Source organism: Panthera leo, chromosome D1 (genome assembly GCF_018350215.1).
Source record: "Panthera leo isolate Ple1 chromosome D1, P.leo_Ple1_pat1.1, whole genome shotgun sequence".
Lineage (NCBI taxonomy): Eukaryota > Metazoa > Chordata > Mammalia > Carnivora > Felidae > Panthera > Panthera leo.
This window is the reverse complement of record NC_056688.1, coordinates 9,986,333-10,012,315: the sequence shown is the minus strand read 5'-3', so window position 1 is coordinate 10,012,315 and position 25,983 is coordinate 9,986,333. Positions and strand designations below refer to the sequence as shown.

Genomic DNA, 25,983 nt, shown 5'->3' with positions numbered 1-25,983 from the left:
TAAATGAAATTTCAAATAAAATTAAAAAGTTTGCCTGTTGTTGAGGCTCGTGCAGAAGGCCCTGTCCATCCAGTAAATGTGCCAGATACCGCCTGTTGGTGGGGGCCTTCCCCACAGGCCTGGGCTCCCTGGCCTAAGACGACGACGATCTGTTAGTCTTACCAGCGCAAGAATATTAGTCTCTAATCTTCTGGTATCTTTTTCATAGTCATTTTTAGATGCTTCTTCTGTTCCTCCATTGGTTCGTTCATCTGCCCACTTAATGTTTTATTGTCCCTGACTGTGTGTTGAAAATACAAAGGTGACAAGAAGCATGGTCTTCTGTCATTTAAGAGAAGTCCCCACCAAGGAAAAAGAAAAAAATTGTGGTGGTGGTGGACAGGGAGGAATTGGGAAAAACAGTGTAGGAAACAACAACAACAAAAATGTTAAACTTCTATAATCAGTGTTCCCTGATAGGTAAAAAGAAAAGTTTGGGGACCATTTTCTTTGAAAGAAGAACCATCAGAAAATAAATAGGAGCTCCTAGAAGCTGAGAATACAATAATGGAGATTTAGTTGGAGGAGTCGTCCATACCCTAATAGGAGAAAACAAAACCCAAAGAGATGATAGGAAAGGGGAGAAAGATGAGCCAGCATCTAGCTAATAGGAGGTCCAGAGAGAACAAATGAAATGGAGGAAATTGTCAAGGAAGGTGAGCAAATTCCCCAGAACTGAAGGATACATCTGGCTTCATGGTGAAGAATACCTGACATGGGGAAGTATACCTGACAGGATGGATGAGAAATGGCCCTTACCAAAATGTATTCAAGTATGGAAAGAAGTTCTTGTGTATTATTACTTGATAACGGGGGGGGGGGGGGGGGGGGTGTGTGGGAAGCTACCAGGAGAAAAAACTGGAGGCCTTGGGCATAGCTGCCTCTGGGAAGTGGGACCAGGGAGCAGGGAGGGTTCTGATGTTTTTCATGACCTGCTGGTGCTCTGTAAGTGTTGAACTGTGCACATGTATTATTTTGATAAACCTACAAGTGAATTTAGATTCCAGCAGGAGAGACTGTTCTCAGACGTTTTTCAACAGTGTTGTGAGTGCCATAATATGCAGTAGGGACACAGAGAAAGTAGGAAGGGCTTCCTGCCTCTCTGTCTGGGGACAGCTTCAGATCAGCGGCATTATGAGAGCTGGGTCTCAGAAGGCGATTGGGAACTCGCTGCCAGAGGAAGGGGAAATGTTCTAGCCACGGGGAATAGCATCTGCGAGGGTCGAAGTACAAAAGAACATGGGCTGTTTAGGGGAAGATAAGAGGTTTGGGGTTTCTAGATTTTAGTTAATTGGGCACAGCATTTTTCATTTATTTCCCTGTTTCACTTGTTCTCCTATGTTTACATGACTGTGTTTTCTGTTAAATTCTATATTGATTTAAGGATAAGGGTTTGCATCTTTGTCTTTACTGTTGGAAACCTCCACTGTATGGAACACAGGGTGTGTACACAACAGATGGTTTAAAAAACTTTAAAGTACTTAACCCTTCATTGAATTGTCTTCAAGGGAGGCCTCCCCAAACCTTGATAATAATTTAAACTTTTAGGCTAATTGGGACTCAGGCACTATCATTCTTCAAGATGTAGGCATCTTCCTCTTAAGATACTAGGTTACCAGCTCTGGAAGGACAGGGATCGTGTCCTTTCTATCAGATCACCCTCAGGGCCCAACGCTGCACAGATGTTACCTGATGAACCTTGTCAGTCTTCATTAACTGATCCCAGACTGAAAGAAATACTTAACTCTTCTGCTGCTGCTTGTTTTAATGAGATCCTTAAAGCCCCCAAACCCGGATGTCTATAGCTCTCTCTGCCTGCCCTTAGTAAGGAACAGAACTAATAGGTTTACCTACCAAGGTGCCAGCCCACAATAAAGGTTCGTGTTGATTGCCGTAATATTATAGCCTTTGCTGTTAAGGCTGATTGGCAGTTTGTTGTGTACAAAACAAGATTAACAAGATTAATACCTTCTTCTGGTTACTGTTGTCTCTGTTCTCCTTCAGGTCTCCTCACTGCTTTCCATCCTTTCCATTTCTCCTCTCATGGTGAAGGGTTTTCACGAAGATTTTATATGTTTTTGCTTTTTAGTTCATATTGTCTGAGTTTGTTTGGAGAAAGGCCCTTCTGTTAGCGACACAAGTTAACCAGTTCCAGTCACCTGTACCGTCCTGCCAAATATTGAGGCTCCTTACTGCTTTTTTTTGTTTTCATTTAAAAAACTTCTTATTGTGAAATACTTAGATTCCCAGGAAGTTACAAAGAACCTACAGAGAAGGGTACATATGCCCCTTATCGAGTTTCTCCCGTCGTAAGTGGAGTATACTCACAGACCATGGAATTAGTATGATTCTGTGCCACTTTATCACCTGTATATAGATTCATGTTCCACCACTGGGATCAAGGGGCAGAACTATTCTACTGGCGCAAAAGTCTTCTTGTACCATTCCATAAGAGTTGCATGCTACCTTCTCTATCCCTGACCCCTGGCAACGGTTACTTTGTCTTCCATCTCTATGATTTTGCTATTTTGAGAATTTTACGTGAATGCAATTCTGTAGCGTGTAACCTTTGAGACTGCCTTTTTTTTTTCTTTGCATGTGATGCCCTTGAGATCCATCCAAGTTGTGTGTATCCATTCCTCATTTCTGAGTTGTGTTTCATGATATAGACGTAGTACAATTGGTTTATCCACTCACCTGGTATAAGTCATTTCGGTTGTTTGGCTCTAATAAATAAAGCTTTTGTGAATCTTTGTGCACAGGTTTTTGTGTGGATATACGTTTTCATTTCTCTGGGATAAATGCCCAGTAATGTGATTGCTGGGATCATATGGTAGATAGAGGTTTCAGTTGTTAAGAAACCGCCAAACGATTTTCTTGACTGGCTGTACCTGTTAAGGTGAAGTGTTAGAAATCTTACGTCTCTTTACGTCCCTTTAGCCACCTCTGTTTATAACTGTCTTAAATATTTCTTCTGTGTATGTTGAGAACCGCATCAAAACATGTTAAAATTTTTGCTTCAACCTTTAAACAATAATTTAGAAAACTTGAGAAGAAAAATCAGTTGTTTTATTCCATATCCTTATTCTTTTGTTCTTTTTTCCTTCCTAATTTTCCACAGTTCCTTCTTTTATAATTTCTATTTTAAGAATTTGTGCCATTTTTTGGTATGTTTTTCCTCCGGATATAGCATTGTGGGTTGACAGTTTTGTTCTTTAACTACTCGAACAATCTGGTACCCCTTTTTCTGGCCTCCATGGTTTCTGATGAGAAATCTGCTGTCATCCTACTTATTTTTCCCCTAGACTCAAGGTGTCACTTTTCTCTGGTTCTTTGAGTTTATCCTGTTTGGGATTCATTCACCTTCTTGATTCCATGAGTGTGAGCATCTTTCCAGATTTGGGGAGCTTTCAGCCATTATTGTTTCTAGTGTTCTCTCAGCCCTGTCCTCTTTATCCTCTCCTTCTGGAACTCGGTGACATGAAGGTTCCAGCTTTTGTCATAGCTCCACAGGTCCCTGGAACTCTATTTTTCTGCCCTTTTTTCTTTCTGTTACTCAGATTGTATAATTTCCTTATTCTCTTTTCCAGTTCATTGGTTCCTTGCTCTGATTTCTCCATTCTGCTTTTGAGCACATCTTCTGAACTTTTTTTTTTCAGCTCTTGTCCTTTTCATTTCTAAAATTTCCATTTGGTTCTTTATTTCTATTTCTTTTCTGGGACTTTCTGTTTTGTTTCAGACATGTTTGTAATTGCTCATGGAAGCATTTTTAACATGGATGCTTCAAAATCTTTGTTAGATAATGCTAATATCTTTATTCTCTGTGTGTCAGCATCTGGTGTCATTTGTCACGCGAGTTGAGATCATCCTGGTTGTTACTGTGATGAGTGAGTTTTCATTGATACTGGGACATTTTGGGTATTATGAAATTCTGGCTCTTCTTGAAGTCTTCCATTTTAGCTGACCTCTGACCCAACACTAATGGAAGAAAGGGGGGTTGCCTTGTTACTGCCAGATGGAGTTGGAAATCCAGGTTCCCTTCTTGGTCTCCATTGATAATTGGGGGTGGGCAAGGGTAGATGTTACTGCTGTGTGGCAGCAGTTCAGGGTCACTACTAGGCCTCTACTGACAGCACCTTGACTGAGCCCAGGGGTACCTTGTTACTGCCTACATGTGGCCTCCATTGACACCATGGGTGGTGTTACCATGGGACAGTAGTGAAAGTTCTGACTCCACGAGGCCTTCTCTGATACTACCTCAGCATGTGGGAGGAGAGGTGCCTCATTACTGATAGGTAGAAGGGAAGTCCAAGCTCCCTGTGTGGTTGCCACTGGATGCCACAGGGTGGATAGCAGAGAAAGGAGACTTGTTACTGCCCAGTAGGTCTGTAAGTCTTGACCATTCTTCATTCTTCTCCAATACCATCCAGGCCAGGAGGAGAGGCCCTTGATTTCAGTCTAGTGAAGGTGGAAGTCTGGATTTTCACTGGACATTTGTCGTCAGAGGTATACATGGATGAGACTCTTTTGGGGGGTGTTTGGCTAGTGTTTTAGGGTTCTCCAGAGAATAGACTGATAGAGAGTGGGTGTGCGGGGGAGTATGGGTGTATTAGAGTGACTTAATTTAAGAAATTGACTCACAATTGTGGGGAGCAGTAAGTATGAAATCGGCAAGGTAGGTTGGCAGGCTGAAGACCTGGGGAAGAATTAATGTTGTAGCTTGAGTCCAGAGGCAGCGTGGAGGCAGAATTCTCTCTTCTTTGAGGGATCCTCATTCTTCTTCTCCTATGGTCTTCAACTGATTGGACAAGGCTCCCCCCCACATTGTGAAGGGTAATTGCTTTACTCAAAGTCTACTGACGTAATGTTAACCTAAGCTAAAAGATTACCTTCCCAGCAACAATTGGGCTGCTGTTACACCAAATATCTGGGTACTGTGGCCTAGCTCAGTGGAAACATCAGTATGCCTGGGTGGCTCAGTTGGTTGAGCATCCGACTTTGGCTCAGGTCATGATCTCACAGCTCATGAGTTTGAGCCCCACGTTGGGCTCTCTGCTGACAGCTTGGAACCTAGAGCCTGCTTTGGATTCCATGTCTCTGTCTCTCTCTCTCTGCCCCTCCCTCACTTGGGCTTTGTCTCTGTCTCTCAAAAGTAAACAAACATTAAAAAAAAAAAAACAACAACAAACATCACTGTTAAAGTAGAGTGGTTATTGTCTGAAAGTGTTGTTCCTGGGGTCCTGAGGTTGGTAGCTGGCCTGCTACCTTCTCTCTGCCCTTTGGAGTTGTCTTATGTTTGCTTCATCACATCCAGGGTTTTTAACTGACTGAGCAGAAGGAGTACGTCTGGAAAAGTATGTGCTCTTGCTTTTTATTTGCCACCTTCTTTTAGCATAGCAGATTAAATGCTTCTGATATTCTCCTGATAATATTTCTCCTGATATTAAGGATTATGTAATGCTTGTGTATGGTTTAAAATATTACATCTTTTGTACTAGAGTTTCTGATTTCATGATTTTTATTTGGTTGGTTTTTTTTTTTCCTCTCTTTGCGGTTTTAGTTCAAAATCTTGATTTAGTTGGAAGTTTTTTTTTTTTTAAGTAAGGTTTTATTTATGTTAGAGTGTGTGTGTGTGAGTGGGGGAGGGACAGAGAGAGAGAGGGGAACAGGCTCTGTGCAGGCTCTGCGCTGACAGCAGCGAGCCTGATGTGGGGCTCAGACTCAAAAACCACGATATCATGACCTGAACTGAAGTTGGACGTTCACCTGACTGAGGCACCCACGTGTCCAGTTGCAAATTTGTCTAAGCACATTCACTCTGGTCTTGGTGAGCTGCATTCTGACCCTTGTTGGGAACTCCTTAATCTATAGGCTATAATCCAGAAAAAACAGTTCTACAATTAAAAAACAGTCTTAGGATTTGACTCCATTACTTACATTCTGCCCTGTGCTTCCCTTTATCTTTTGCTTCTGAAGTGCCAACTTGACAAGAAATGGAAAAATCTCCCTTTACTTCAAAGACTTTGAGTATCGCACCTGTGATCTCAGTGTCACTTGACATAAAGCCTTGCTTTCTTCTGTACTTGGTTTCTGATGTGAATTGTCAGGACTCACTGCTTGGCAGACTCGTGTCTTAGCTGTTTGATACCTTGCAGGAAGATGAAATCCTTTTTTTTTTTTTTTTTTTTTTTTTAAACCTGTATTAGGTCTGTTTTCACGTGGATGCTTCTGAACTCCCCAGTCAGGGTCATTTACAGAACAACTCGAGTTCAAAACCTGGGAGCCACAGCCTGCCACGTGTCATGTACTCTCTTGCACCTAGTCTGTGTGCCTGGCTTGCTTACACCCGTGTGTCTTCACAGAGGCGGTTTGGTGTTCTTGTAATGCTACTCTTTTCTACTACTTTCCTTCTGACTAGTCTACCAAGCCACTTTTCAGGCTATACATCTTGTGGTTTTTTTTTGTTTTTTGTTTTTTTTTTTTAATGGAAGTTCCTTTGCAGATCAAGCAAAGGAGAGCTACCGATACTTCTTTCTATCATTGTGACAGTTTTTGCATGGCCATTCAGTCTGCCCGATTGTCCAGAAATTATGCGTTATTTACCTTTCAATGTTGATTTGGTCTTTTAAAAAAATCCATTTACTCTTAACACATACAACAAATACCCCAATTACATATGTTAGTAGAAGAAATAGTACGTACGTAACCTCTCCTGAATATTTTGCTATTAACACTTCAATATAAAAATATTTTGGAAATTCACAGAATTTCAAATACACTAGCAAAGTTACCCATTGAAACTCAATATAGGAATCACTAGAAAAATGGTCACCAGTACCAGTCTGTTTCCCCTACCTAGCTTTTCCCAATATTCCACGTAGGGAACTAGCCCTATAATTTCATAGGTTGATGCAAATCTTAGCCTGGGTAGAGCTTCATCTATTGAATTAACACCCTTTTGAAGGGTGATGAAAATAACTTTGAAAGGTGTGAGTTTATAAAGTCATTCCCTCTTCTTGGATCACAAAATATACTCCAGGAACCAATAATAATGCCAATTGGCTGATTAAACAGGGAGAATTATAATAGCAGATTTTGTGAGCATGTTTTGCCAACTCTGGATGATTAAAATTAATTTCCTGTTAGTTTTTATTTGTATTTTGGCATAATTGCCTTATTCTATTGGCTGAATGCCATTTAAAGTTTGTTTGGTATTGTCCATCTTAAGTAGTAAGCTCCTAAAAGGTAGGTATCTGTCTATATGTCATCTTGTCCTCTTTATTTTATTTTTTTATTTAAAAGTGTTTTTAATGTTTATTATTGAGAGCAAGAGAGCGCAAGTGGGGGAGGGGCAGAGAGATGGAGACACAAAATCGAAGCAGGCTCCCAGCGGCAGGACAGAGCCCGATGAGGGGCTCAGACCCACAAACCGGGAGATCGTGACCCGAGCTGAAGTCAGACACTCAACTGACTGAACCACCCAGGGACCCCTGGTCCTTTAAAATTATAATGACAATATAAAACCTTTAAAGAGAAAAGGAAATATACAGAAATGGTATATGGCTTTTTGTGTGCATGGCTCAACTTAACTCTAAAGTAGAAATTCTCTGAGAGTTGTGGGATTTATTTTTCTTTTATTTCCTGATTTGCTGTTTAATAGGATTTTTTAAAAAGAGTGGCTTCCAAATTTATTTCTTAATCTCCAACGCAGGATGAGAAATACCTCCTAGGGAAGCCTGGGTGGTTAAGCATCTTACTTCGGTCCGGGTCATGATACCAGGGCTTGTGGGTTCGAGCCCTGCATCGGGCTCTCTGCTGATGGCTTGGAGCCCTAGAGCCTGCCTCAGATTCCATGTCTCCCTCTCTCTCTCTGCCCCTCCCCTGAGCTCTCTCTCAAAAATAAAAAATATTAAAAAAAAAAACAAAACCTTCTACAACACAACTCAGAATGGACATACCTGTGTGTGCACACACACACATAATGGGGGCTAAAATTACACAAATAATACTTATTTTTACTAAGTGTAATTCATTCTCATACGTGCTATTCTCTTCTAGTGCATTCTTTTTTAAAATGTTGTATTTTAGAGAGAGCATGCATGAGTGGGGAAGAGGGGCAGAAGGAGAGAGAGAGGGAGAGAGAGAATCTTAAGCAGGCTCCAGGCTCAGTGCAGAGGGAGAGGGAGGGGGAGGGAGTATCTTGAGCAGGCTCCAGGCTCAGTGCCAAGCCTGACATGGGGCTCAATCCCATGACCTTGAAATTGTGACCTGAGCCAAAATCAAGAGTCAGATGCTCAACTGACTGAGCTACCAAGGTGCCTCATGATTTCATTATTTATTACAGATGTGTTCTTAAAATATTTTATATAAGGTGATATTTTAAAAGTCAAATTTATAAAAGAAACCTTGAATTTATTGTTGTAAAAAGTAATAAGCACTCTCCCATGATTTCTTAGTTTTCTAAATGATGGGCTTTGTATAAAGGAACAGGTGTTGTTATTGAGATATGTTGTTGAGAATTAAGTGTTAGGTGGATTGGGCTTCCCCTGGTGGTATTACCACCATCCTGGGCATTCACCCCATGTATTGATTTAGCAAGGAAGGCAAACAATTTCTGTTCATTTGACCCTTCTGGTCAGTTGCTAGTGGCTTACTGGAGCCCCAGGTTGAACAGCATGAGGAGATTGTATCGAGGCTCTGTGAGAAAGTGCCAGAAGTGATTACTGAGGTCTAACAGGAGCAGTAAGAAGGAAGATAAATGAGTTTTCTGTGTGTGCTATCACTCAACTTCAGGATGGGTCTCTGTGGTGATTCTAGGCTCTTTAGGTAAGACATGTGCCATATTCCCAAATCCTATGTTTTATATTGATAAAGTACTTAGAATTAAACCCTGTAAAAATTTAACATTTTTGAAGCACGTGAGCCCCCAAAATTTCCCTAACCCTTTCCATATTTAACAATGTCAGAATAACAATGTTAATATTTTGGCTTTAAATAGCTCCTTCACATCAGCAAATTCAGAGGACTGAATGATGTTATGTTGCCTTTGGCATTTCTGACCAATATGTACCTTCATCTATGCTCAGTATGAGAAGACCGGCTTGCTTTTCTTTTTTTTTTTTTTTTTTTTTAATGTTAATTTACTTTTGAGAGAGAGAGGGGGGCAGAGAGAGAGAGAGAGAGAGAGAGGCAAAGAACCCGAAGAGAGAGAGAGAGAGAGAGGCAAAGAACCCGAAGCAGGCGCCAAGCTCTGAGCTGTCAGTGCAGAGCCTGATGTGGGGCTTGAACTCGGGAACTACGAGATCATGACCTGAGCTGAAGTCAGACACTTAACCGACTGAGCCACCCAGGTGCCCCGAGAAGACAGACTTTGTAATTACCCAAACCATGGCAATACAGAAGCAGATCCTGGCATATTTGTTACCTCCAGTGCAGAGTTGTCTTTCAGTATGAAAATGTATCTAATAATGAGCAGCAGTAGTTTTGAGAAGAGTAGAATTAGCAATGTGCAGTGTGTTTACACTCATGATGAAATTATTTTCTCTACAATGACTTTTTTTAGGGTTGAGAGGGATTTTAGTGGTTTGCAGTCAAAACCCTAAGGAGACCTCGTAAAACCTTTGAGACAGAGTTACGTGACTTGTCTTAGTTACAGAGCTAGAGTCAGAGGTGGAGGCAGAGTATTGGGGCTCCCGTTTTTTGATGGGAAAGGTAATATTACACAAGAGTGCTTGGTTGGGGGCAGGAGGTTCAGAGTATTATTCCACTTTGCTGCTGGGGTCTTTTAGGGGAGTTAGCTGTTTTAAACACTTGTTTGATTTATGGCTGCTTGCTGCTGTAATCTACATCCAAATATAGTAGAAGATTTGTATGTGTGTGTATGTATATACTATAGTATTTCTGTTTATAATTGTATTTTTTATAATAACAATTGTGGCTAAAATGGATTTAAAAGAGATTCTCAGAGAAATTCTGTACATGCAGGCTTGCAGAACTGAACTTAATTGTCTGGAACATTTTGTCTGTGAATTGAGAAGAAGCAAGGAATATCCATGTAGAGTTTTGGTTTGCTTTTAAATGTGATTCTTGTCATTCTCTGTGCTCCGTGTGTTCTCTAATCCGTTCCCAGTAGCAGGAATACACTCGCAGACCTCAAGGGAGTTGTACATTCTCATCACGGTAGTGGGATCCAGGAATAATGGTTTAAGTTGATTTTTCTAGACAACTTCCATACTCTAATCTTTCATTCTATAAAATATCCAAATAAGTCAAATTTTTGTTATGGTGACTGGTCTTACCTTGCTCAAAATAGTTTGCTAGAGCTTGAACTCATTTTGCTAGTTAGAGATTTTTTAGTAGATTTATTACAGTATTATTTGATCTTCATTGTAGGACATTTTGGAGGAAGTAGATTGTCTTCCTGGGGCTGGAAGCTAAGAGAAAAAATTCTTGGCAGTTAAAGATAGCTAGTCTTAGTTTTTATTAACACTTGGCATTTGACCTTGTCCAGCATCCTGGGTGTCGCTGTTGACCATGATTGTCTTCAGCGACCACTTCTGGCCTGCCTGCTGTGTGCCACTGTGCAGGCACCAGGGGTACTGTGCTGGTCAAGACTGACTCTGCTTCTGTCTTCACAGAGCTTAGAATGCTCAGCTGTAAGAAATCCTGGGCCTCACTGGTGTTACTTACAGGGGGATATGAGGAAATGGAATGAATCAAAATTTATTGCATGTTTTGGAAAGAAAGAAGACATTCTGCATGCTGCTTTAAAAGTATTAAATTCATAACCTGGGTCAGCCATTGTTGCTGTTCCGTAGACTCAGTTTATGACAAATTTTACTCAGCCATGTGCACAGCAAACAGTTGTCTCAACTTCAGTCCCCTCCCACGTTGACTTAGAGGTTGCAGGATAATTGATTTTGATTGATTGTTCCCATTATCTCCTTAAAGTCTTAGAGGATTCTTGACTGCATTTGTTTACCAGAGAATTTTTAGTGACATTCGAGAAATGAGAGCTCTTAAACATGGAGATGGTTTCTCTGTGATGTTCCTGAACTTCACCCTGGCCCTTGCCAGAGATCACTGTTTTTACAGCTATGTGCGTCATTGTTGTTTCCAGCCGATAGATGTCTGAAAGCAAGTTCACATCCTTCCTGTCTTAGGACTGGTGGGGCTTGGCCCAGGCAGCTGGATGGACAGTGGGGAAGGTCACTGAGAAAAGGAGGCTGGACTAGAAGTTCTTTTCTTGTCCCCATACAGACCCCTTAAGCCGTGATACACGTATTCTTCAGTACAACTGTTGACTTTGCTCTTGTTGTACCTTCTCTCCGTTGTAAGGCCGCCTCACAGTCTTTCTGTGGCTTCTGAAATCCACCCTCCCTGAGTTTCAAAACCATACTTTGATTCTCGTACAACCTCTCTAATGGCTCCTTCCGGCCTTCCTTCCCCTTCCCCCCCTGCTCAGTACCATAGATGTCCTCCCGCACCTCATCTGTGCTCTTCCGCTCCTCTCGGCTTCGTTCTTCTCTCCTTTCTCCTACCCTGCTGCCTCCCTCTCCCTCCTTTTATTTTCACCTTTTGTCACGCACGCTGTGCACGCTTGTGGCACCTCCGATGCATGTCGTATGAGGCATGGTTTGGGAATGATGAGTGAATGAGGCAGACAAAACTGCATCTTCTATAGCATTGGCTGTTAATTCACAAGTTACAGTTGTGAAGTGTTGGGATGAGGAAGTCCTGGTTTATGAGAGCACAGAATTAGAGGACCTGTCCTAAGGAAATAACTAGGGGCTGGAATCTGAAGGGCTAGGAGGGATTTATGAGGTGGGAGTGGGGAGTGTTGCCGGCAGTAGGAACAGAAAACAGCTGTTAACTCCTGGTGTTCCAGTCACTGGGCCTTCTTTGAATTCCAAGGTGTAAAATGTAGGTGTCAAATGCAAGTTGGCAACTTCTGTCCATCTCCCCCAGGCTGATTCTTCGCTGCAGCCCCCTCTTTTTTCCTGTTGGCTGTGTTAGAAGTCTTGGTGTCACTGATTTCCTCTGAAAAAGGCCTGAGACTTGCCTTTCTTCCTTCCCACCTGCCACACCAGCTCTGGGTGCCATTGCTTCCTCACAGATGGCACTGCCTTCCGTATCGCAGTGCCCACTCCCAGCCTTCGTGTGCCCCCAGCCCTGCCGTGTGCCCCCACCTCTGCACAGCCAGTGTGGATCTCCCTCTCTCTGAGGCCCACTTCTTAATCCTTTGACTTGGTGGTTGAAAAGACTAGATTCCTGATGAACAAAATGCAGATGCTCTTAATTTGGGTTCTCCATTATCAGCCCTCAGACTCTGTCTTCACTTACTCCACACACACCTCTAGGGACAAGGAGATATTTCTCCTAGTTCCCCTGTAAACCATGATCTTCTGAGATCTTCTGCCTTTTTTCCTTTGTTCTAACTTTTACCACCATCTCCAGGAAACTTTTTCAACCACTGCAGCCCCCAGTGATTTCTTCCTCTCTGAACTTTGATTGTTCTTAGAATACTCACTTTCTGTATTTTAATGTGCTAACGTCATTTCCTGACCTCAATTATAAGTTTAGTAACAGAAACATGTCTGCAAGAATTTTGTATACCCAAGTTGAGGATTCACCGACTAGGTACTTCATAAGGGCTTTGATGATGCCTAGAAGATTCATTTTTGTATCATTTAGTGGATGCTGCTAATTCATTGCTAATTGAGGACTCTGTATAGTTAATATTGTAACCCTCCTGTCCTATATGTTGAGCATAACTTGAATTGACACTAAATACCAATCTCAATTGAAAACAACAAATCTGGGGGTGCCTGGGTGGCTCCATTGGGTAAGTGTCTGATTTCGGCTCAGATCATGATCTCGTGGTCTGTGGGTGTGGGCCCCTTGTTGGGTTCTGTGCTCACAGCTCAGAGCCTGCAGCCTGCTTCAGATTCAGTGTCTCCCGCTGTCCATGCTCCTCCCCTACTTGCACTCTCTCTCTCAAAAATAAATATTAAAAAATTAAAAAAAAAATGATTTTAATGGGCCCTAATGCACCAGGGTTCTTTTCTGTCTGTCAGGTTCTCACATTTCATAGAGTTAGTCAAGGATTCTTTCTAACATTATAGCAATTTGTGTAGTTGTTTATAGTTTACAAGTTTTATGTATTTACTTATGAAAAAAAAATTTTTTTAATGCTTTTATTTATTTTTGAGAGGGAGAGTGCGTTTTGAGAGGGACAGAACGCTAGTGGAGAAGAGACAGAGAGAGGGAGACAGAATCCAAAGCAGGCTCTAGGCTTTGACCTGTCAGCACAGAGCCCAACATGGGGCTTGAACCCACAAACCGTGAGACCATGACCTGAGCCGAATTTGGACGCTTAACTGACTGAGCCACCTAGGTGCCCCTATAATTTACAAGTTTTACTTAAATAGACCCTCTCATTCAATCCTCATTATAACTCTTTGAGGTAAATGCTAATCTCCTTATTTTACAGAAGAAGAAGTTGAGGTATAAAAAACTTGAATGAGTATGAGTCCCCCATCTAATTTGTGGTGGAGCCTCGACCAGAATCTAGGTCTCTGACGGAGAGTTCTTTTTTCCCCAGCTTTACTGAGATAGAATTGACACATAACACTGTGTAAGTTTAAAGTATACAATGTGACGATTTCATGTATGTTTCTATTGTGCAGATTACCACAGTAAGGTTTGTTAGCACACCTGTCACCTCACATGGTTAACCGTTGTTCTTTATGTTGAGAACATTAAAAAAAATTTTTTTTTTAACGTTTATTTATTTTTGAGACAGAGAGAGACAGAGCATGAATGGCAGAGGGGCAGAGAGAGAGGGAAACAGAATTGGAAGCAGGCTCCAGGCTCTGAGCCATCGGCCCAGAGCCCGACGCGGGGCTCGAACTCACGGAGTGTGAGATCGTGACCTAAGCTGAAGTCGGAGGCTTAACCGACTGAGCCACCCAGGCGCCCCTATGTTGAGAACGTTTAAGATCTTCTCGCTTAGAGTTCCAGTGTACAATGCCGTATTGTTAACTGTAGTCCTCCTGGTGTACTTGAGGTCCTTTGAACTTAGTCATCCTGTAGCTGAAATTTGTACCCTTTGACTAACATCTCTCCATTACCCCAGCCCCTGGGAACCACCATTATACTGTTTCTATGAGTTCGATTTTTTTAAGATTCTACATATAAGTGAGATCATACACTATTTGTCTTTCTCTATCAAGCATACTTCATTTAGTATGATGCCCTCAAGATTAATCCGTGTTGTCACAAATAACAGGGTTTTCTTTCTTTTTTTATACATGTGTGTTACATACAAACCACGTTTCATCCATTGACGAACATTTAGGTTGTTTCCATGTCTTAGAGGTTATGAAGAATGCTGCAGTGATCATGGGAGTTGCAGGTATCTCTTCCAAAGAGTGACTTCACTTCCTTCAGGAACATACCCAAAAGTGGGATTGCTGGATCATATTGTGATTGTTTTTTTAGGTTTTTAAGGAACCTCCTTACTGTTTTCCATAATGGCTGTACCAATTTACATTCCCACCAACAGTACCCAAGAGTTCTTTTTTCTCCACATCCTGGTCACTAGTTTTTATCTCTTATCATTTTGATAATAGCCATTCTAATAGATGTGAGGTGAGGTGGTATCTCATCATGGTTATAATTTGCATTTTCCTAATGATTGGCAACATTGAGCACCTTTTCATATACCTGTTGGACATTGATACATCTTCTTTGGAAAAGTGTCCATTCAGGTCTTTTGCTAATTTAAAAATCAAATTATTTGTTATTTTGCTGTTGTAGGAGTTTTTACATGTTTTGGGTGTTAATTCCTTATCAGATACATGCTTTGCAAATATTTTTTTTCCATTCCATTGGTTACCTTTTTATTTTGTTGATTGTTAGGGTTCCTTTTTCTTTCTTTCTTTCTTTCTTTCTTTCTTTCTTTCTTTCTTTCTTTCTTTCTTTCTTCCTTATTAATTAATAAATTTTTATTTTTACTTATTTTTTAAACTTATATCCAAGTTAGTTAGCATACAGTGCAACAATGATTTCAGGAGTAGATTCCTTAATACCCCTTACCCGCTTAGCCCATCCCCCATCTCACAACCCCTCCAGTAACCCTGTGTTTGTTCTCCATAGTTAAGAGTCTCTTAGGTTTTGTCCCCCTCTCTGTTTTCTTATTATATTTGCTTCCCTTCTTTTATATTCATCTGTTTTGTCTCTTAAAGTCCTCATATGAGTGAAGTCATAGGATATTTATCTTTCTCTGACTAATTTCGCTTAGCATAATACCCTCTAGTTCCATCCACGTAGTTGCAAATGGCAAGATTTCATTGTTTTTGATTGCCAAGTAATACTCCATTGTATATATATACATATATATATATATATATATATATATATATATATATGTATATATATACCACATCTTCTTTATCCGTTCATCCACCGATGGACATTGGGTTCTTTCCATACTTTGGCTATTGTCGATAGTGCTGCTGTAAACATTGGGGCGCATGTGCCCCTTCGAAACCACATACCTGTATCCCTTGGATAAATACCTAGTAGTGCAATTGCTGGGTCATAGGGTAGTTGTATTTTTAGTTTTTTGAGGAACCTCCATACTGTTTTCCAGAGTGGCTGCACCAGTTTGCATTCCCACCAGCAGTGCAAAAGAGATCCTCTTTCTCCACATCCTCGCCAACATCTGTTGTTGCCTGAATTGTTAATGTTAGCCATTCTGACAGGTGTGAGGTGGTATCTCATTGTGGTTTTGATTTGTATTACTCTGATGATGAGTGATGTGGAGCATTTTTTCATGTGTAGGCCATCTAGATATCTTCTTTGGAGAAGTGTCTGTTCATGTCTTTTGCCCATTTCTTCACTGGGTTATTATTATTTTTTGTCTTTTGGGTGTTGAGTTTGATAAGTTCTTTATAGATTTTGGATACCAACCCTTTATCTGATATGTCATTGGTAAATATCTTCTCCCATTCAGTCGGTTGCCTTTTAGTTTTGCTGATCGTTTCCTTTGCTGTGCAGAAGCTTTTAATTTTGATGAGATCCCAATAGTTCATTTTTGCTTTAGTTTCTTTCCTTTGCCCCTGGAGACATGTTGAGTAAGAAGTTGCTGTGGCCCAGGTCAAAGAGGTGTTTGCCTGCTTTCTTCTCTAGAATTTTGATGGCTTCCTGTCTTACCTTTAGGTCTTTCATCCTTTGTGAGTTTATTTTTGTGTATGGGGTAAGAAAGTGGTCCAGGTTCATTTTTCTACATGTTGCTGTCCATTTTTCCCAGCACCATTTAGTGAAGAGAGTGTCTTTATTCCATTGGATATTCTTTCCAGCTTTTGTCAAAGATTAGTTGGCCATATGTTTGTGGGTCCATTATTGGATTCTCTATTCTGTTCCGTTGATCTGAGTGTCGGTTTTGGTGCCACTACCATACTGTCTTGATGATTACAGCTTTGTAATACAGTTTGAAGTCTGTTGGGGCTCCTTTTCTAAATTACTTATTGCTTCTCTAATAACTTGCCCTTGATCATATCTATTTTCTGCTGGGAGCCTTTGTCCTTATATGTATTAGTTGTTCATTAACTTCTTCCAAGAAAAAAAAAACAACAAAATTCAGCAGCTGCTTCTCATGAAGGATGAAGAGGCTACATATTTTTTAATGGACTGTTACCTCAATTGGTAAAATTTTGCAGTGGTATCTTCCCCAAAACTTTATTTTAGATGTAATTTGCATGTGGGTTGTGTGATGAGTGGAGTGTAAAGCTAACTGGTGTAGTTGGGTGTTAATTACTACCCTGGTGTCTGCGAGACCATGTACCCAGAACCAAATCTAGATAATCAGACCTCTGTAGTATGCCTGGCCAGAAAAGGCTAGGCTGAGGTCAAGTATTGAAATGTCCTGCTGAGAACCCCCTAACGAAAAGAGGTCTTGGCATGAGACCCTAGGAGCTCTGCCCCTTGCTGCTCCTATTTGATTACAGAGGCATGGCGCTTGCAAAGCTTTTAAAAACTTGTTTCATGTTTTTAAAATCCTTGGGAGCTACAGAGTGGGTGTTGAGACCAAAAAGTCTGCTTCCTGAAGTGTTTATGCAAAGAATCATTTTTAGAGTTGTGTGGAATGGAATTGGGTCTGACGTCAATTCCCAGTGTGCTTTCTCTCCCCTGGAAGAATAGCGCATATGTAGGGACAGATGTGAGACTCCAGTCTCTTTTACGTATAAATAATGCTAGGAGAGAGGGAACAGTACTGTGAGTGAGAAGTGGGGGAAGGACAGAGTTTACTGCAGGCTCTAGAGAAGAACAAGTTGTTCTTATAAGCACTTTTTTGAACCTTCAATTGTGTATGATCCGTGAGCCTAAATGTGCACAAAACACAAGTGTACAGTAATCAGTAATATAATAATAGAGCCAGGTACCCATGTAAGCTCCACCAGAGTCAAATACTAGAACATTGCCCCTACCCACAACTCCCCTCCCCCAGCAATTACTTTGGATCACTACCCACCCCCACCCCCCTTCAGAGAGACTCTCTGACTTTTAAGGTAATAACTTCCTTGTTTTTATCTTTAGATTTACCACTTTTGTATGCGCACTCCTAAATGATTAAGTTTTGACTGTTCAATATCATATACTGGAATCCTACTGCCTTTTTTGTGTGTCTTGATCTTTTCCCTCGATGTTTTGTTTCTAGTAATCACACTTGCTGTTGCATATAGCTGTAGTTCTCTTTTATTACTTTGTAGTACTTCATTGTAGGACTATACTACAGTTTATCACTTTGCTGTTGATGGATGTTTGCCTGTTTGCAGTTTGGGCCAACTGCAAATACAGCCACGTTGAGCATTCTTGAATTGTCTTTTCATGTATGCATTTTTGTTGGAAATGTGTTAGCTTGAACCCTGGTGAAATTACCAATTTTGTGGATTAAATAGTGAAATGTTAACGATTTCATATGGTTCAGTCTACTACTTGGGTGTACAAATGTTGGATCATAGCAAATGTATATGTTCAATTTTTGTAGATTATACCAAACAGTTTCCTAAAAATCTTGTGCCAACTTGATCTCCTGCCAGCAAAGAATGAAGCATTTCTCCATATTCTGGCCAACACTTAGTATTGTAATTGTTCATTGTGGTTTTGGTTTGCATTTCCTTGGTTCCTGGTACGAAGTTGAGCCCTTGTTCATTGGTTTTTGGCCATTTAGATTTCTTCCTGTGAAGTACCTATTAAAGTCATTTGCCCATTTTTCTGTTGGGTGATCTTTGTCTTGTTGATTAGCAGGTCTTCTTTATATGTTCTAGATATGAATCCTTGATGGCTTCTTATGTTGCATATTTCTTCTGCCATTTTCTGGCTCATCTCTTCATTCTCATAAGGGTGTGTTTGAATAGATATTCTAATGTAGTCAAATTTATCCATTTTTTGGGTAATTAATGCTTTTTGGGTTTTGTCTAAAGAGACTTTTACCGTAAGTTCTTGAAGATATTCTGTGATACTGTCTTTCAAGAGCTTTAGAGTTTGGCCTTACTTAGTTCTGTAATCCATCTGAGATTGATTTTTGTGAGTGGAGTGAAGTTACGGTTCATTTGCATTTTTCCCCCCATTGTTTGTCCATTTGTGTCAGCACCAGTCAATGAAAAGTCTGTCCTCTCCCCCACTGGTCTGAGGTGTCATTCTATCATAAATCAGGGTCCATGTTGCCTGTATCCATTTGAGGCTCTATTTTCTGCATCAGTCTGTTGATCTATTCCTGCACTAAACACCTCTTGTCTTAATTACTCTAAATGTATAGCAAGTTAAGCTGCCACCTTGCTTTTCTTTCCTGACTGCGTCTTGGCTGCCTTGTACATTTCCCTATACATTTTGGAATCCACTTGTCAAGTTTCACAAAATAAGTCTGTTGGGATTTTTGAGATTGCATTTACTATATCAGTAATTTTAATCAAATTAATAAATTATTTATTTAGACTTTACATCTCTATAGCCGTGAGTGTTTAGGAATAAGGCTTAATGCTGTATTGTCAAAAATTTTTTTGAGATTGAAATGAATCCTTTCAACAGATTTCTATTGTGATAAAATTTACCACTTTAACCACTTTTAGGATATAATTCAGTGGCATTAAGCACATGCACATTGTTGTATGACCATCTCCACTCTCTCTCTAGACTTTTTCATTCATCTCAGGCTGAAAGCTGGTACTCATTAGACAGTTTTTTAAAATCTTTTTAAAATTTAAAATTTTTTAGTGTTAATTTTTGAGAGAGAGAGAGACAGTGTATGAGCAGGGGAGGGGCTGCGAGAGAGACACACACAGAATCTGAAGCAGGCTCCAGGCTACTAGCTGTCAGCACAGAGCCCAATGTGGGGCTTGAACTCGTGAACCATGAGATCATGACCTGAGTTTCTGAAGTTGGATGCTTAACTGACTGAGCCTCCCAGGTGTTGCCCTTGATATGGTTTTAAATGAAATATATTAATATTCTTTTATGAGCATCCATCCAGTTGTAATCAACTGGATGACTGCAGTTTGGCTAATACTAGTATGTATTTTTCATAATCTTCTCCACTCTTGCAGTTCTGATAATTGTTTTACTGATCTTTTGCTGCCTGGACAGTTCTTATGTCTGTCAGTTGTGTTGAAATGTTGGAGATGATGATATAGGATATTTCTGTACCACTTAAAAGGTGTAGGGTAACTTCACAGGTCTCTGTCAGCAGTGACAGGGTTTCACATATTAGCATATGTGGTTAGGTGGTGGCCTTTCCATCTCTGAGATAAGAGGTGATAGATTGGAAGGGAATGATAGCAGAAGAATAGAGTTTTTTGAGTATGTGGTGGACTCAAGCTAGCCTTCAGAAGTGTCTATGAGGCCAGAGGAACTTAACACCCAAAGTAGAGTCAGAACTCCCAAAGCTTACGTACATATTTGTCTGGGTGCGTATTTCTCTCCTGCCCCTAGAAGCCTCAGTAACAGCCCAGCACCCAACACTCCTATCTTGAGTGGAGACAGCACAGATAACATTGTCCTAGGACTTGGATGTTTGTGCTTCTAAGACCCTGTGGGAATTTTTAGGATTATAATTGACGTCCATTACCCTGAAAGGACCTTTGCAATTACTGATGAAGACTTGGCCTTTCTTCATTGCAGATTGACATCAGTAAATGCCATTATTTAGTGGATTTGGACACGATGAGAGAAACACCCCGGGAGCCAAAATACTCATCGAATAGAGAAGAATGGATCAGCTTGGCCTACAGACCATTCCTTGATGCTTCTAGGTATGTGGCTTTAATCCTAAGAGATGTACTAGGACTAGTAAGGGTACAAATTAGAATCTTGATTGAATAACTTCCAGTCTTGGGCTGACTGTAATAGGCATCATTTCATTTTATTTTTATTTGGGCCCAAACACATCTATTCTTGTCCAGTTTCCTGAGAAATCTAAAACAGTGCTCTCTTTTTCTAGGCACCACATGCAAAGTTTATTCAGGTGTCATCCAAATAAAAGAATCTAAATAAAACACATCCACTGAAGACCATGCAAATAAGTGTTTGCAATGGATTACTCTTGGCCATCAACCTCAACTGTCTTTGAGTATTATAACACTGCTAGGAAGATTGACTCTGTCCTTTAAGGAGCTAGAAGTTCATATCTGTTGTTTTTGCAATCCAGGCTCAGTCGAGGAAAGGACAGGCCTTACTTGATCTTAAAGAGAGAGACCAAATAGAACAGGGCCTGTCTGGCTCTTCAGAAGGGCCTGAGAATTAATGACAAGAGGGGAGTCAGAATGTTGAGGTGAGGGAGTCATGGCATTGAGCTGGAGGAGTCAGGTTGTTTGTGGCCTGAGGTCCAGGGAGCCCTGGGGTGAGGGGGGGGGGGGGGGTGGGCAGAGCCCAGGCAGAAAGTGAAAGGTAGAGAACCAGGTCCTGAGAGGCAGGACTGGGACTCAAACAGAGAAGAAGATGTTTTTAGGAGGACAGAGTGATCAGAACCTGCCGATGAATGAAGATGAGTAATAACAACTGTCGGTTGGGTTCGGCAGCTGATGAAAGCAGTTTTGATGGAGTGGTCAGAGCATGGTGACTTGGAAGTTAGGGGTCAAAGCAAAAGCAGCAGGACAAGACCTGGAGGTGGCGAACACAGAGGTTTTCTGGAGAGTTCTGCTCTAACGGGAAGCAGAGAAATAGGGCTATGAATGGTGGTGGGCACTGCAGGGGGAGTGATGATGGATTGTGTCCTTTGGATTTTTTTATATTGTGGCATATGTGTAACATAATTATACACAAAAACCCTACAGTTTGCCATTTTAAGTGTACGATTCAGTGGTATTAATTATATTTGCAAAATTGACCTACACATTTTGTAAATTGAAGGGTGGTTCGATGCATTTCTGTGTTGGCCTGTGATCACAGCAGTAGCATCAACTAACACCATTATCGTGTCACATGGTCATTATTTCTCTTTTCTGTTGACAATGCCATTATCTATTTTGAAACCTTTGCATCACCCCAAACTGTTCATCTTTTATTTTTTTGAAATGAGGGAAATCAGTTATGTTTGTATACTGATGGAAATGATCTCTTACCTGGAAACTGGTCATGTAGGAGAAAGGAAGGAATTGGTGGAGCAGGTGCCCTTGACGCGGGTGAGAGAAGATGTTTCAAGCAGACAGGCAGCAGGTAGATTGTCTCTGTCAGTGATGGAGATGTTCTGTATCCACACTGGCCAACATGAGAGCCACGAGCCATATGCAGCTATTAAGCATTTGAAATGGGACTACTGTGGATGAGGAACTGAATTGTTAATTTTGTTTAATCTTAATTTAAATAGCCACACATAGCTGCTAGATAGAGGGTAGTAATAGGCAGCAGGTGGGTGTGATAATGGGTATCTGGCAGCTTTCCTCTGATGGCCTCTGGTTTCTCTGTGCAGTAGGAAGTAGGATTATCAGATGAGAAGGGAGTTTGTGGGGATGAGGTGTTCAGGATTTGAGGAGAGGGAAATAATTGAGAGTAGGAAACAAAAGGAGCTTGAGAAATACAGTATGATTGGAAGACGGGGTAAAGAACCCACCTGAGTTTAAACTGAGTTAAGCCCTGAGTTAAGCCCTGAGTTAAGCCCTGAGTTAAGCACTGTGGTTGCTTTTTGGTGCTCTGGTGATAATTTACATGCCATCAAATCCACCTACTTTAAGTGTACAACTCAATAATTACTAAATTTAGCAAGTTGTGGGTATATGAATGGGATTATATAATATGTGGGGTTCTGTATCTGCCTTCTTTGACTTTGCATGTTTTGGAGATTGATTCATGTTATAGCAAGTATCAGTTGGTGTCCCTTTTTGTGCCTGAATACTACTCCATTTATGGATATAACTATTTTGTTTACCTCTTCCCCAGTTGATGGATATTTGGGTTGCTTCTACTTTTTGGCTATCGTGAATAATGCTGTTGTGAATGATTATGCACACATTTTTGTGTGCAGGGTTGGAGTTTAGCCAAGAAAGTTCAGCAAAGCATGAAGGGGCAGGGGAGTTGAGTTTGTGTAGGGGAGTGGTCATGGCCTTAAGTTAGGCGAGGAGGGGTGGGGGGTGCTGAGGGAGTGGAGGGCCATGAGAGGTGGTGGGGTCTTGGGTTGATACTCACATGTGGTCAGAATTGGAGTAGTAATGGGAGAGAGCTGGCAGGAGAAGCAGCAGTGATGGTGTGAACGCTCTGCATCACACGTGTTCTTCGTTATTGTTATTCGATACAGTACTTGGGGTAGGTTGCTGTGGTGCCTTCTATTTTGAGTTGAGAAAACTGTGACAGCCTGAGATCTGGCCCTGGGAAGATCTCCAGCGTGGAGGGGACAGCGCATTCCCAGCAGCCTTCCCATTAGCAGAGGACACTCAGTGGTTCACAAATAGTGACAGCAGTACGCTGACCACAGAATGAACTCTGTTTGTAGCAAATGGGACAAGGGCGTATTTTAAGGTAAGTTTTTTTTCCCTTTTGGTTTTGAGGGTTGACATGAGAAGGTGTGCCCATTTTCCCATTTCCCCTTTCGATAGCACACGCACCCTGCAGCTGGTGCACATAGACTGAGAGCCTTCGGGACAAGGCAAAGAAACCATGCTCATACAGTTCTCACTAGAGACTTTGAAATCTTCTGAGGGAAGAGCAAAAGGTGTTGGTCACTTCCCCACCTGTCTTGTGATGAGCAGTGACTGGAGATACTTGCACGGCCACACAAGTGCTGTGGCTCCTCTGTCTTCACCACCCTCCTCATCCTTTCCCAGAGACGTTGCTTGCTGTTCCCCGCTGAGCGTTCTGCTTCCCTCACAAGCTCAATGTTAAGGGCAGAAATAAAGCATAATCGGTTCAATTTGATAAACATTTATCACACACCTTGTGCATCCTAGATTTGAGACTGTGTGCAGAGAGGACGGCTGCCTTGGGGACTTTGGTACATCTGGGGAGAAACACTACACCAGAGAAGTGCCATGGAGGCGTAGAAGGGATGGGCAATTCCAAAAAGGCTCGGGTGGGAGAGGCTGAGGAAGATCCCAAGAGGAGGTGACGTGAGGATTGCATTGGTGATAGTGTGGGTGGCGGACTGGAAGGAGGGAAAGTTGGAGGCACAGAAACAGGATAGGAGACTATTCTGGTTGGCTAGATGAGAGGCAGCGAGGGTGTGAACTCGACTGCCGAGGACTGATAGACTCAGGAGATATATAGTGTCTGGAAGATGAGGTCAGAATTTTTCCCAGTATCGCGCAGCTTTCCCCAGTGGCCTCTATCAAGCTTTTAACATTTTCCTTTGCTGTATTAGAAGCGCAGTCCTAGTCATTGTTGGGGATTGCTTGCTCTGGCTGGGCTGGTCCCTGAGCAGAAGGTTTTGCAAGTTTGAGCACAACTTGCTGGAGAGACAGACCTTAAGCTGATAGGGCATCTCGTTTCTCCTGTTGGTGGGTGGTGGGTGGGTCCCTGCTGCTGCTTCATTTCCCCTCCGCAAGCCTGCCCAGCTCACCCATCACACCGCTAGTGCAGGGGGAGGGAGGGGGCTGACTGGGGAATGCCTTCTGGGGTTTTTCACTTCCCATAAATTGTACTCATTTCCCATAAATTGGCATTCTCTTCATGATGATATGCTGAAAAAGAAGAAAATCTGTTGGTTTAAGAACTGAAAAGGTACAGTTCACTTGAAGGTGTGCAGAGTGTGGTGAAAAGAGCAAGGGGTCAGAGGACAGGTGCATTTAATCCTGGCTGCCCGCTACTTTATGGGGGTGTAGTAAGGATCAATTGAGAGCGCAAATATGAAAGTATTTGTAAATTCTAAAGCATTATGTAAATGTCAGGCCTTTCCATTAATTAGCAGGCAGTATAGTGTTCTAAAATTATGCTGATTATTCTCTCTTAGACAGCACTTCCCAATATACATTGATCTAACCGCAAAAACAGTGGGATCCCACAGCCTAGTTTTGCCACAGCAATTTATAACTGTCAACACCATGACATCTCATGTTGCTGACTTGGGACAATTAAGTTGGACTGTCAGAGGCTGTGGGCCCCAGAGATAACGCGCTGAGGTGGTGTCTGAAATGCTTGTAGGAGCTTGATCCTGGATGCCTTCCCACCTGTTCACTGGGGATGTTACATTTCCTCTTCTGCTGCTTGAGACCGTGGTTTGTGTATGGGAGCAATTTCTGTAGCAAGGAGAAGTACAGTACCATCTGCACCAAATGGCCACTCGTGTCTTAGACCCTAGACTGGATGGGGCTGTAGGCCTAACTGTTCTCTAGCTCTTTCTGAGGAAGGGAGGTTTTAATAAGTCTGTGACCTGCTGCCAGGTGATCTTTTAGAAATGTAAGATTATCTTAGATGTTTAAGTCCCTAAAACTGAAATCTGCTTCCTTTATATTTATAGTTTGAGCTCAATTTTTTCTTTCTTCCGTTATCCATCTGTCTGTCTGGTCATCTGACATGCATCCAATCAGATATTTTTTAAACACTGCCAGGCACTGTCATGGATCTTAGGTATATAGTGACAAACAGTACACACACCTTACAATATAACAGGGAGGCTACCATTGAACAAAAAACCATCCAGATCAATATATAATTACAACCTGTGTTAGCTGCTTTAAAGGAGAGTTCAGGGCACTATGGGAGAAGGAGTCAGCAGAAGGAGGCACCTGGAGACTCAGAGCCAGCTGGTTAGGCAGGTTTGGAAATCAGGAGACAGTATGTCTCTGTCACAGAGCTAGATTTTTTAAGGGATGTGAAAGAAGTAATTAGACACAGATTTTGCCCTTTAAATAACTTACAACTTGTGTAGTTATACACGCAAAAACAACTTGAAAATAGTATTAAGACCATAGAAAGGTACCAGGTTGTAACGCTAGACCTTCTAAGAAAGGAGAGGCCTGTCTGTGGAGGTAGGAGTATACTGAGAAGCTTCCCGGAGGAGGACGTGGTTCCTGAGCTGAGGCTTAAAGGAAAAGGAGGATTTGTACCAGTGGTAAATAGGGCAGCACCACTTCCATAATTCACGGAGAAGAAATCACGAGCGCAAGTGGAAAGATAAAAAAGAAGCCTTTTGGATGAAGCGCCTGAGGGTTTAGTCAAGAAAAATTTAATTGACCTCTTTCACTGGCTTAAATTGGCTTTTAGGTAAAGTGATCTATAATAGATCATCCAAATCCAAATGCTCTTGAAAATTAAAGGTGTCCTGTCCTGGGCAAATCAAGACATATGGTTTATTTAGTGTGACCGGAATACAGGGCTTGCCCCAAAAAGCAGGATGAGGAATGGAGCATGTATGGTTCCTTTGCCCCATATTCATGTTTACTGTGGATTTTCCCATAATTAAGTTATTTGACTTAATCTGCTGACCCTCCTTGGTATTGTAGCCTAGGTTAGGTCTCG

At 41.5% G+C, this 25,983-nt stretch overlaps 1 protein-coding gene across 4 annotated transcripts in view; it reads left to right on the top strand.

Moving 5' to 3' along the window:
* The window catches only part of ALG9 (ALG9 alpha-1,2-mannosyltransferase), a 105,553-nt gene that overhangs the window by 54,069 nt on the left and 25,501 nt on the right, over positions 1-25,983 (top strand). For 3 of the 4 annotated variants that reach the window (XM_042907381.1, XM_042907386.1, XM_042907382.1), the window contains one exon: positions 20,221-20,351. In XM_042907381.1, coding sequence (XP_042763315.1) covers positions 20,221-20,351 — 131 coding nt within the window. Of the gene's footprint in view, positions 1-20,220; positions 20,352-25,983 lie in introns of those variants that run through there. The other variant, XR_006194177.1, reaches the window with a different exon arrangement.